This window comes from Phoenix dactylifera, chromosome 4, assembly GCF_009389715.1.
Source record: "Phoenix dactylifera cultivar Barhee BC4 chromosome 4, palm_55x_up_171113_PBpolish2nd_filt_p, whole genome shotgun sequence".
Lineage (NCBI taxonomy): Eukaryota > Viridiplantae > Streptophyta > Magnoliopsida > Arecales > Arecaceae > Phoenix > Phoenix dactylifera.
Window position 1 is genome coordinate 29,676,026 of NC_052395.1, and position 13,180 is coordinate 29,689,205.

General features: G+C 36.6%; 1 protein-coding gene across 1 annotated transcript; it reads right to left on the reverse strand.

Moving 5' to 3' along the window:
- Nucleotides 1–5,202: 5,202 nt before the first annotated feature.
- On the reverse strand, nt 5,203–11,666 carry LOC103707184 (transcription factor GTE12-like). Its single transcript, XM_039126066.1, has 11 exons — nt 11,521–11,666; nt 9,378–10,672; nt 9,211–9,262; nt 9,000–9,134; nt 8,859–8,923; nt 8,684–8,741; nt 8,503–8,577; nt 8,108–8,226; nt 7,921–7,987; nt 6,266–6,387; nt 5,203–6,069 (listed from the first exon to the last, which is right to left on the reverse strand). Exons 2-11 carry the CDS (start codon nt 10,533–10,535, stop codon nt 5,803–5,805), a joined length of 2,118 nt encoding a protein of 705 aa, XP_038981994.1. The 5' UTR covers nt 10,536–10,672; nt 11,521–11,666; the 3' UTR covers nt 5,203–5,802.
- Nucleotides 11,667–13,180: the final 1,514 nt, after the last annotated feature.

The window sequence follows — 13,180 nt, forward strand, 5'->3', positions numbered from 1 at the left end:
GCTCCGCACCTGGAACCGAAGTATCAAATAACTGCCTGCCACCAGCAGCCACGACCCTAGCAGACGGATCCCGAATAACAAAACCCGCGCCTCCCCTCAAACCACCATCCAGAACAGACCCATCAAAGTTGACCTTAAGGAAACTCGGGGGTGGGGGTTCCCAGGTGAAAAACACCGTACGGGATACTGCCGAGGCAGGGTGGGAACCCCAGATGTCCCGAGCTGTCAAGGTCCCTCCAACAGGACTAGTAAAACACAGCTCAGCCGCCCGAGCGCAAGCACTCTCGACCACGAATCGCAGTGACATGCGTCGTTCACCAAATAGGCGAGCGTTCCTGGCCAGCCAAATCTGGTAGGCAAGACAGCTCGCTCGAATAGCCGCCTGACGAAGCACTGGGGACCCCGATCCCTGACGCATGGCCTGTAGGAACATATCCCTGCAACGCCATACCCCATGTGGGACCCCTGCCAGACGCCAAGTAGCCCTAGCCCATGTGCACCGAAATAGGGCGTGGTCCACCGTCTCGGTCGCACCACAAGCCCCACACACCAGTGGGATCCTCACACCCCGACCGCCGAGAACAGCACTCGTAGGGAGACGGTCCCAGGCCACCTTCCAGAGGAACAACGCTACCCTCGGATGGAGCCCCAATCGCCAAATCCAGGCACAATCCGGGCCAGGCTCACTACCTCGCCTAAGGAGACGGGAAAGGTCGCCCATCCTAACCCGGGACCTGGTCGAGGAGCTCCACACACGAACATCAGGTCCGCCACTCTGAGGTAGAGGGAGTGAGCGAACCCGCTCCGCCAAATACTGCCCGAAGAAACTGGCCAACCGAGTCTCATCCCAGCCAGCCACTCCGGGAGTCATGAGATCACAGACTCGAAGACCCTCCCCAGCCTCAACACTAACCGTAGTCGGCCAAAGCCGCAAAGGAAGACCGTCGACCCATGGGTCCCTGGCAACATCGATACTACACCCGTCGCCGATCATTGATCAACCATTTAGACGTCCTATTACTAATTTTGATAGGTACTTTCTCTATTCTGGAGAACAAAGTCTATCTCTAAATCAACTATATTTTACCTTTCTTTCGATAAGAGAGGGTATCTATTTCTTTTAAACTCAAAATCAAGCACTCAAATTGAAGATCCACGCTATTGATTATGATTCCTATCATTAAAAATATTTAAAAATAAAAAATATATAGTTTGGTGGTCTCTAGCCTATGCATCGAGTAGATAAAAAAATAACAATTTCCATTTTTATATAGTGAAATACATAATAAATTTAAATTATGAATCCAGCTTATTGATCATATTCTATACATGTTAAAATATTTGCAGATTGAAAAATTAGATCATTGCAAAATATGATATCATATGATTTTATCTATCCATTTTTATACCTATTTGATGATTAAGAAACCATCAAAGCAAATGAATTTTATTTTTTAAAGATATTTTTAATAATAGAAATGATGACCAATATTGTAAATCTTCATTTTGGATGCTCAACTAGCATGTAACCCACGGCGATCCAGAGGATACATCTTTTATTGAGAAAATATAGCATCTTTAAAATATTATTTTTATTAATTACATAGTTATTTAAAAATAATATATATTTTACTAATATAAATATTTATTTTATTAATAAAAATTTTGTTTTTTAATAAACTATCATTTATTAATGCATTAATATATTATTAAACATTACTAATCTTCTAACAAATATTATTTAATAAAAAAATTATTATTGCTAAAATATATTATTTTTACTAAAATACTATCAGTATCATCAATATTAATAATAATATTAATTTACTATTTTTACTAAAATGTTATTACTTTCAAGTAATGTATTAAAATGTAATCCTCTAAACTTGCATCCCACATAGCTCCCTTTGAAGCCATCCAATCCAGCAATGTAAACGTCAAACCATAAAATAATTATGCTTTCACCTAGTGCTAATTGAGTTTAATATCACTCTCAATGGCAAATCTACATCTCAATAGGGCATCTTTTTTACTTGGCGAGAGAACGACTTATATACAGTTGGTTGCGTTGCCAGATGGACTAAAGCACGAGGATTTGTGCTGTTGTATCTGATACCGAATGCAGAGCTGCTCAACTTCTTTTTTTGAAGTGAGATTCCAAATCTGAAATTAGCTCGTGCGGTACTCAAATATCCCAAAGACCGATGAAAGCCCGCCCAATAGCAAGAAGGCTTTTTCAACAATTGGAATGCTTCCTTCCTCGATTGATGAGGCCTAAGGAGTGCCTTTTGTGCCGGTTAGTTTTGCGTATCAGTTCCTTGCTTTTCTTCCCCAGCTTGAAGCATCCTTGTTTTATTCCTCATGGCTCTCCTATGAGTATAATTTCTTCCAACCAACGAAGAGTGACTAGAATGAGGAGCAGGAGCGCAAAAAATGGATATTTGTTTTAAAAGAAACTATGTTTCTCTTCTCTTTTTCTCCTCTAACACTATGCGTTACTCTCGATATTATTAAACATTATTAATCGTTCAACGCAGTCCGGCATTCTCTATGGGTGTAATTTCTCTCTTTCTGTTATTATCTGTATACAAGATTAATAAAGAGTAGGAGGAGATGCAGGAGAGTGCAAAAAAAAAATATTTATTTTAAAAGAAACCATCTTTCTCTTTTCTTTTTATCAAAGTTAGGAGTCAGCATTTTTTTTTTTTCTCTTATCTCCTCTTTTAACCATATGCGCCCCTCTTAATATTATTAAACATCATTAATCTACTAAAATATTATTAATAAAAAATATATTTACTAAAATATATTATTTTTATTAGAATAATATTAGTACTATCAATATTATTATTATTATATTATTATTATTTTTATTAAAATATTATTATTATTTTTATTAAAATATTATTATTATTAATTAATGTATTGAAATATAATATTGTGGACGTTGCTGTTGGACCAATTTTTCCAGAGATGGACGCAAAAGAGTGCGGCTGTTCAGCGTGTCTATAAAAAAAGTCCCACCTTGGGTTGGCTCCAGCTGGTCGTCTCCACGCGATCTCGTCCGTCCGATCAATGCTTTTGTCCCTGGCAATTCCTTTAATTACCTTGCGATGGGAGTGTCACACTGGGACAACCATAGAAATACTCTTTGCTTTCTCCTAAACTACACAAATGCCCTTCAGAAACATTTCCATGCGAAATTAAATGATGGAAGGGTGCAAGATCCTAATTTGAACTGCCCTTCCTTTTCTCCTAAACTACAAAAATACCTTCCGGAAAAACTTTTGCGTGAAATTAAATGACCGAGCTCTGCATCCGCTTATTTTTATATTTTATATATATATATATATTAATTTTGGATATTAAAAAAATAGCTGATACCCTCTTTCTACGAAAGAAGCAAAATCCATGTTTATACATGGGATGGGATGGACCATACTCTTCTAGAGATAAGAAGGTACCTACTTTTTTTAAATCCAAAATCAATAATCGAATATTCAAATCAAAGATTCACATCATTAATCATAACCTATATCTATTAAAATATGTATAAATTAAAAATTAATAGATTTTAACACTTAGGTCATAACAAAATATGATCTTATGTCATTTTAACTATCTATTTTTTTTTTACCTACTTAATTATAGGCTTGAGAGCATCAAAATATAACTTTTCGTTTTCTAGATATATTTAACAATATATATCATAATCAATAGTATAGTTCTTTGATTTGAATGTTTGTTGTTGATTTTTTGAATCTAAATTGAGCAAAGGCCCTCTACTATCAAGAAGAGCAAAGTATTGCTTCTCTTCATATGAAAGAGTATCTTTATCTCTCAAATCCAGGATGAATAATTCTGCATCCAAATCAAAAATCCACACCGTCAATTACCTTCTATACCACTAAAAATATGTAAAAGCTAAAAATCATATATTCTAGCAGTTTGTAATGTACATATCATATGAATACAAAATTGAATGTTAAAAAGCTATAAGATTATGTTTTGCTATGATTTAAGTATTAAAATCTATTGATTCTCAACATATATTAGGTTATAGCTAATAAAATAGATTTTCAACTCAAACACAAAAATCGTTTCTTTTTGTGTCCACATAATATATATAGGTTACATATTATCAAAATATTTGATCTTTGATTTTTAGATATTTATAATGTTATAGGTTATGAATAACGGTGTAGATTTTCAATTTGAATACTTCTTTATTATTTTTGAAACTAAGAGGAGTAAATACCCTCTCTTGTGGAGAGAGGAACATAATCAATATATATAATGGATATTTAAGTTGGTTGCTACAGTAAGAAATATTGTTTAACAATGACATTTGTTGAGCTAGTTAAAATAACAACCATTAGTGATTCAACTATGTAAATGAGTTCATAGTTTATACAATAATATCTGATTTTAGAAATAAGGATAGAATCAAATTATGTATAAGTGTCATAGTAGAGTGCCAATCTACAGCCTTTACAAGTACATATATTTTATTCATTCGTAAGGAACCAGAGGCCCTCCTTTGTTTTCAAATATTTTTATTTCACTAACTCTATTAAAGCTTATTCTTCATTTATTCGATAAAACTGTTAATTCCTTTCATGCTTAATATTTTTATTATTAATTAAAACTAGAGTTGTTTTATATTTTTCCGAAAGAGTAGTGCTTTGCATGTATGAACGGGTGCCAAAGTGGGTTTCTGTGCACCATTAATGGGGAATGTTGTTGATGAAGCTAACATGGTAGCTTAGGAAAAGCCACGTCGGAGGTACATTAAGCATTTTCCCTTCTGAAATTTCAAGAAAGTAACGCTCATCATTGGAGCTTTTTGTCAAATAATCAAGTTAATTGTTTGATTGTTTAAATGCAACTAAAGCTTAACAAATATTGTGTTTATGGAGATTTATCTGTAAACCAAAGAAGATTTGAAGATTGGATTGAACACCAAAAGGGGGGAAAACAGAATGGATTGAGCCAGTAGCAATTGTCATCTTGCTAAAGCAATGGGACCGCTGCTTCAGTTTATTTGCATGGCACCATAAAAGTTTCAGTTTCAGTGCGAGCAAAGCCAGAATAAAAACTAGTCTGCTGATGCAGTAAATAGGTAAGATAAAATTTAGTTTGCTGATAACATTATTCAGATAGATCTCATATTTCTGCTACTTATTTGCACAAAAAAAAAAATAAATCGTAATATAACCATTATAATAAAGTGTAAAATGTCCACATATATGAGATGAAATTTAAAAAAAAAAAAAAAAAATCAAGAACACGGTTTAAAAGCCTCGATGAAAATTGAAAACTAGCTAACATAAAGGCTAAAGCCTCCACAGGTTGCATCACAATTATCTCAAACAGCACGGAAATTACATTAACTTTAAAATCTCCAGAGTACCACCACGACTGTCAGAGAGACTGGCAGCAACCATTCGGGCTAAAAGACTGCTTCGGTGAAAAATCCCAGTTAGTTTTGAACAATGAACCGCGGGAACAAGACTTCTTTTTGTCCTTTGAACAGGGTGCCACAAGATCACATATTTCTTTATTCATTCTTTTCTCTTTCAATAATTTAGGATCCGGCTGCAAAATTTCCCAATATCAAATTGTGCATCTCACATCATCAGCTGCCAGTGATGGAGAATCACAAGCCAGTGTAGAATGAAAAAAAGAAATCACACTGAAGTTCTTCCTCGCTTTCCCTCTTGAAACAGAACAACAGAACTACTATCACCTATCACCCCAATGTTGATATAGGGCAACGTTACAGAAGGACATGTGATAAGATTACGAACAACCTATCTCCCCCTCTTCCACGTCACCATTGTCGGTGGCCGAGATCCAGTTATCAACTTCCTCATCCATATCTTCGTTCTTCATGAACAAACCCAACTGCTCCAACGGATGAGCAAGACCAGACTGCACCTCAAACCCGTCCATAAAATTAACAACCATTTCATCAGGCATGTCAAGGTTGTGCCCTGGCTGTGGATATCCGAAGTTTTCAAGATCTTTCACTAAATGGCTATTGTCAACATCAACAGTCTTTTCCATCTGTCAACAAAAAAGAACACAAAATATACAACAATATCAGTTTGAGGACTCAAAATCTGGAAGAAGAAGAAGAAAAAAGAACACAAAATATACAATCATATCAGTTTGAGGACTCAGAATCTGGAAGAAGAAGAAGAAGAAGAAATAAAAACAGAAATCAGTTAGCTACATTTACGAAATTAATATGTAACAAGACCTTTTGCAGTGCCAGGCGAGCTGCTTCTCTTTCCCTCTCCCTTTGCATTTTCATCTCAGCTTCTGCCTTCATTCGTGCAGCTGCTTCAGCAGCCTTGACTTCGGCCTCAATCCTTGCCTTTTCTGCTCCAAGGAAAAAAAATTAAAAGCAGAAAGTTAATTCCGGAACTGATATCAAGAGTATGGAGTTTTTCATACGCCAATCATCTACAAGCACAAAACTATACAGAACTTCCAACTATCAAGACTTGTTACAACTATATGGGGTTGGGTTTAAAAATTGTCATTTAGCTATCAATCCTAGCAAGGGTAACCACTGATACACATGTTCTCCATTATTCCTGCGTACTACAGGTCACTAGGACTAAAAGAGTACATTTCAATCTGAGGTAGATGTGCTCTGAATATAGGAAAGGCAACTCTCAAATGTTTTACATTTGACATTAAAATTTAAGAGATACAAGTATCTCAATACTAGTGTTTTTAGTATGCCCTGCAATATTTGCCACTCTCAATGCAAAATCCTTGGCATTATATTTGATAAAACAGCTTGTTCTTTTGACTGGACAATGCTGAATGTGTATATACAATGCAATTCGATGATATAAAACAGCATATCTCTTTGTTACTTATGGAAGAAAAGCAAGGCAGATAAAGGCTTAATGCGTAATAACGAGCCAGCCCGGAATAAAACAAATATAGAATATTTGATGATAATGGGATCAAAATGAGTCTCTGCAAATACACCACAATGATTAATTCCACAATTTTGCGTATCATTTAGTGAAATTGCAAAGACAGATAAAGGCCTTTCTAGCAGAACTAGAGGACAGTGATCGAAGGAAAACACTTCCAGAGTGGTGTGATCTCATGTCTAGAGGACTAATATTAATCAATAACAAAAAGGGTGAATGAACTCAAAAAGCTGAGTAACAGAAAGGGTGAAACAACATAATCTGTGCACCATAGATGAGTAACAAAATGGACGAGCAACAAATCTATCAACAACAGACCTTGGAAGTAGTGCACTGGAGAAAGATCTTTCATGGAGCTCGGAAGTTGACCGCATAAAAAATGTCACTAGTACATGCAATAATAGAAGATGCTCCAGTGACAAGAAAAGGCTGGAATTTTAGAGTCGAATGTTGTAAGGAAGAGTTTTTGTGCGTGTGGGTGTGTGTGTGTGTGTGTGTTTGCTTTGATAAGTAATTAGCCCTTGACATGGAACGAAAGGAAGGACTCATATTGAAAAACATGCATAAAAGTTAATTGTAATTATAAACTATCTCCATAAAAACACCTTCTATAGGCATAATCACTAATCATCTTGATAATAATCGCATAATTTCCAAAAAAATAAAATAGTTATTTTATATTACTAATTTTACATTCTCTAATCTATTAATTATGTAAAAATGCAAGCTACAAAATCTTCTCTCGATATAGAAAGTGAAGGCTGATACCTTCGCTTCTTTCTAATTATAACATGGCGTAAGATAAATGTATGCACAACAGATTTTAACAGCACACAATATTAATCGTCACGGTTACCAGCATGCTTTCCAAGAATGGAAAAAACCACAATTTTAATGAATGAAACAACTTTGCATGAATATCCAGGTATTCGAATTCATAGGGCACATAGACATCATTTACCATCCCGCTGCTTCTTTTCCAACTTTTCTCTTTCTCGCTGCAACTTTGCCGGGTCTACTTTCTCACCCTAAGTGATGAGAAGATAAACAGGTCAGTGCAAATCACAAATTTGTCAAGCTCTTCAACAGCTTAGATCAATCTTTAATAAAAAGTAAAATCAACGAAAGCATCAACAGAAAAGGAATACATGACTCAGAAGTGTTTTCTGTTGTGCTTTCAGGATGGTGTCAGCAAAACGGCTCTTCAGCATTGCAGCACGGAGAGCTTTAGTTGGTGATAACTGCCCTGCACAAAGATCAGCCTCTCCTGGATATGAAACAGCACCCAAGCACCATCAATTAGAAAAATTACCCAAGCTAATGATCAACAAAATCAAAAACTAGTAAATCTGAATAACAATCATGTCTTCTTGAAGAAGAAAAGAGAAGAACAGGGAGGAAAACTAAGAAAGCGTTATATAAGGAAGACCTTTACCTAGCAGTGGTAGCTGGAGTACAAGTGGAGATGACTAATAATTATGTCTTATTCAAGATATTGAATCAAGATTAAAAGACAGGCAGAGAGAGAACCAATAAGGAAAACCTTTTGTAGCAGTGGTAGCTGGACTAGAAGGATGAGAACCAGATTGGACAACATCTTTGTCAACAACTGAAACCCCTGGATATTTCATTCCAACATATCAACCAGTAAATAGCATGACAAAATGATGATTTTAAAATAAACTTAGTACTCATAGATGTTAGAAAATAGAAATAGTGCTCACCATCTGAATCAGAATTTGGATCAATCCTCTGCATTCCAATTTTAGTCTTCCTAAAATCCTGCTAGTTCAGATCAATGAAAGGACTGTAAATGGATTCTTATGTTGTACATAATCTAAAGACTTTATCTTCCCAATAGGCTGATACATTTACAAGGAAAGCATACTCAACACATACCGGATCATACGCAATGGAATGGCATGAATGACCCTCTCTATCTGAAGATCTTTCAGAATCCACATCTGGCCCAAAACATAAAACAAATGTAAGCATCAAAAGCCAACGAAATGGCCAAACTAAGAAAAGTTGGGATCTGACCACTAGATGAAGCTTGAGTAAAGTCATTGTGATAATTGCAGTGGCTATCCATATTAGCGCATGTCATACAAGCTGAAAGGCTCAAAAGGGCTTTACTATTGGCACCATCAGATCTAAGTCCGGTTCCGCCATTACCTACATCACATCTTGTCAATTAGGCCTTAGACAAGCTATGCGGCAGGTAATGTCAAGAAAATTATGACATCCAGACCTTTGCATGAGTCCTGCAAAGGGCGCATGACACTTTTTTTTGCCTGTTCAGACTGTAAAATATGACATTTCAGTATCAGAAAGACGAAGGGGAAATAAAATGGTCTCCTTCATCAAGAACATGATTGCAAGTTACAACAGCATAATACTTCTACCCATACTACTTACCTCAATAGGTCTTACATCCACAGAACTCCTTATGATCTGTTGCAATTCCCACAGAGTCTCCTCATCAAATATACCAATGTCCACCTTGATTATGTCTTCAATTTTGCCAAGTAAACAAGTTTTCTTCTGAAGAAAATCAAGCAACTGTGGTGACATTTTTCTTACTGGCATATTTGCTAACTCTTCTCTCAGCTTCAGTTTGTCAGCTGATGTTAAGCACCTTCCGGGCAATGAATCTGCGCGACAGACAGGTTTTCCCTGACCCACTTGCCTTGAGGCAAGAGCTGGTGTCTGCAAGTTCCTTACTGACTGCTGCAAAGATGTTGAGCTTTCCTTTCTGCATTTTCCCTCCAATGTTTTCCATCTTGTATTGAAAATGTTATTTAATTCCTTGGCCATGATATGGACATCATTTCCAGGAGGATTATAATGCATTGCGTTGGAGAATGTAAGTTTTACATCTGCTGCAAACTGATGAATGCTCGAGTACTGCTTGCTTGCAAGTTTATGTTTTACAGTGCCTAAGTCCATTGGTTTGGAGATAATTGCAAAATAATCTGGGATGTTTAACTTCACCGGATCTACAGGTTGCTTGAAGACCCAGCCAAAAGGATGATTCATTAGTTTCCTCAGGATACTAGCACACTCCCTCATCTTCGTAATATCCATTTTCTCACCTTTTCCAGTTTGACTGTCCACCTTTCCCCGGGTATTTCCTTTATAACCACCAGTCACAATGGATGCTGGTTCAGACTTCTCAGTGAGCATGATCTCTTCATTATTAGAACAATTATCAGTATCATTTTGATTTGTGTTTATTTCAGGTGTTTTCCTTTTCTTGTTAATCGAAGCCTGATCATTCTCACTGGTCAAGAACAGCTGGCTGTCGGAATCAGAAAAGGAATGAACAGATTCAACAGTGTTACCAGAACCACCATTTTCAAGGACATCTACATGGTCTTCCACGACAGCAGAATGTTTCTGAGACAATCTTTTCTCACAATCTACTATGACATTTTCAATTGCGGATCTCACTTGGACAAGTTCGGTCTTAAACTTCTTCTTCAGTGACAGTTTTTCAGCACCAGGCATTTCTGTCAGGTGAAAGAATTGAAGAGGTGCATTTTGTATAGTAATCAAGTCGCCTTCAGAGACCATGATCAAAATCAAATTTCAAATATTCTCGTCTACTCAGAAGATTGATGCCAAGAAATCTTGGCAAACAGCTGAATCTGCTTCTCAACTCAATCAGATAGCACACAGACAAGTAGAACAGCAAACCCAAGAACAAAAACCTGAAATATATCATGAAGCTGGTAAGAAGACTAACCAGGACCAAGAAAATCCTATTGTTTTTATCTTCTAAATTATAGATACCAAATGCATCAAACTCTTCACCTGCGATCTTTTGCTATAAATTGCAAAAATTATCCATCCTTAAGCTTTAAATGCAGCAAATCATATCTCATCAGCTTCACACATTAAAGTGCAAAATTATTTATCTTTGACGACATCACAAAACCAGTTTTAACCTACCACTATGTGTCTGTGAAGGCAAGTTAGCTGGAACGAAAATTCGAAATTTTGATCAGCCAAGATGGCTGGACTGAAAACCCATCAAGAACTGATCTTTATATGACAGCCACACCTGATTAGTCGAGTTACAAATTTGAAATTTTGATATTATTATCCTGGTTTGTTTCTATTTAGGATTCTACTCAGTAACGTCTTGTATGCTTGGCGACAAAAATAGCTATCAACGTGCAGCTGAAAAATCCCCGCTCTTCCCCCTTCTTTATAACACCTAGTGAAAGTAAGAAACCTCCTTCGCATTGAATCATAGTATTATAGAAATTTCCACAGCCTATCCTTCAGGAAACTGTACGGAACTAAAGATTTAGGGTTTAGCTTTCGAGATACCATAAAACCTCGTGGACGGGCACAGTAACTACGGTGAACCAAGAAAAATTACTTCCTTGTGACCAAAACCCTAGATTTTCTCTTTGTGGAAAAGAAAACCAAAACCCCAAGGCTTCAAAGGGCAGCAGAAATCATTTCAGATTTCCCAACAAAAGAAGAGAAGCACTACTCTACTGGAGAGAGGGAGGGGGGAGGGAGGGAGGGGGGAGGGAGGGAGACTTACTTTAGATCGAGGGCGAGAGGTGGGCTGACCTCACCCGCTCAGCGCGAAGGAGAGCGAGTGAGACAGAGAGGGGACGACTGAGGGCGGCGAGGAGGAGACTATGTAGGGCTAAGCAATCCGAATTCGAGCTGATGTGGGTCTTGGAAAAAAAAAAATAAATTATATATATATATGCAGATATTTTAGAGTCGGCATAGGTGAGAAACCCGCTCACGGGATCACGGCCAGCTGTGGTAGGGTAACTTTTGCGGGTTCATTTTTGAGTCTCTGGATACTATTCAAAGTGATACGAGAATTGCTCGAGACTTGCGCGTGAAGGAACCGCGTCCGGCTACAGATGTTTCACCGCTGTCCGGAGTGAGAGGCGCGTGGGAAGGAACGGCCTTTTGGCTTTAAGATGGAAACGCGTTTTCCGCTGCGTTTCCCCACGACCTCCCCGCAGAAGGTGCAAGCCCGGTTTTTTACTGCCAGTCGGCCACGGCGGCCAGATATTAATATCGGACGAAAATACCAATTTTGCTCCTCTCCTGAAGTCCAAAACGGGGTTTACACTTTCACAAATTACAGTGCGGATTTATAGTTGAGCTTAATGGATCCGATTGCTGAGTTTCCTAAGGTTACAGAATGATGCATTGCTTAGTTTATTATTGTTCTTGGAATCTTGATGACTCTCATTTGGTGTTTTTTTTGGCTTATACATGGAGAACAAAAATCATATGGGTCTAGTACCCAAAAAAAAAAAAAAATGGCGGATTCCTATTTTGCAACATTTTTTCGAGTGCTCATCTTTAATTAAAAAAAACCCAAAAGTTATGGATCTCTTTTACTATTGGAGTCATTAGTTTCGTAATTAAAAAAACAAAAAAAAATGGAAATCGCAATACATGCTACATGGTCAAGTAATATACACCAAATAAATTAGTTATTTAGCAAGTCAATACATGCATCTAGGTAACTTGATCCACAGTTTTTAGAATATAGTGTTTGCTGGTAAACAGTACACAATCAGGTGGTACACACTTAGTAAAATAACTATCTAGCAACCAAATATACATATCCAAGCAAATTAATATATATTTTTCAAAACATTATATTTATCAATACACACTACATGGTATGTGATATACACTCGTCGCATTCTTGATACAATTGCAAACTTATCTGATACGCACCTATCAGTGATCTAATACACACCTCTAGATAAATGTTACACATTTTTCAGAACATATTTTTTACTCATACACACTATATAGTCAGATGATACACATCAAGCAAATTAATTATCCCGTAAGTCAATATACACCTCTAGTAAATTGATACATTTTTTCAGAATGTAATGCTCATTAGTACTGATAGACAGCTTATGATATACACTCATCAACTTTTTGATACATGTTGCAAGCTTATTTGATACACTTGTAGCAGTGATCCAATATACATCTTTATGTAAATTGATACATAGTTTTCAGAACATGTTTTTTACTATTACACAATATATGGTCAGGTGATACATACTAAGTAAATTAATCATCTTGAAAGCCAATACATACGTCTACGTAAATTGATACATAGTTTTTAAAAATATTGCTTACCAGTAACGATACACATTTTTCTAGCTTTGTTTAACATAAAAAATATTATACATATCATTCAGATTCCA

Coding starts and splice junctions, on each gene's coding strand:
- LOC103707184 (XM_039126066.1), bottom strand. CDS start 10,535: ATGGTCTCTGAAGGCGACTTGATTACTATACAAAATGCACCTCTTCAA. Junction 8,924..8,999: donor TACTCAAGCTTCATCTAGTG/GTCAGATCCCAA, acceptor GTTTTGGGCCAG/ATGTGGATTCTGAAAGATCT. Junction 8,742..8,858: donor ATTCCATTGCGTATGATCCG/GTATGTGTTGAG, acceptor CTGAACTAGCAG/GATTTTAGGAAGACTAAAAT.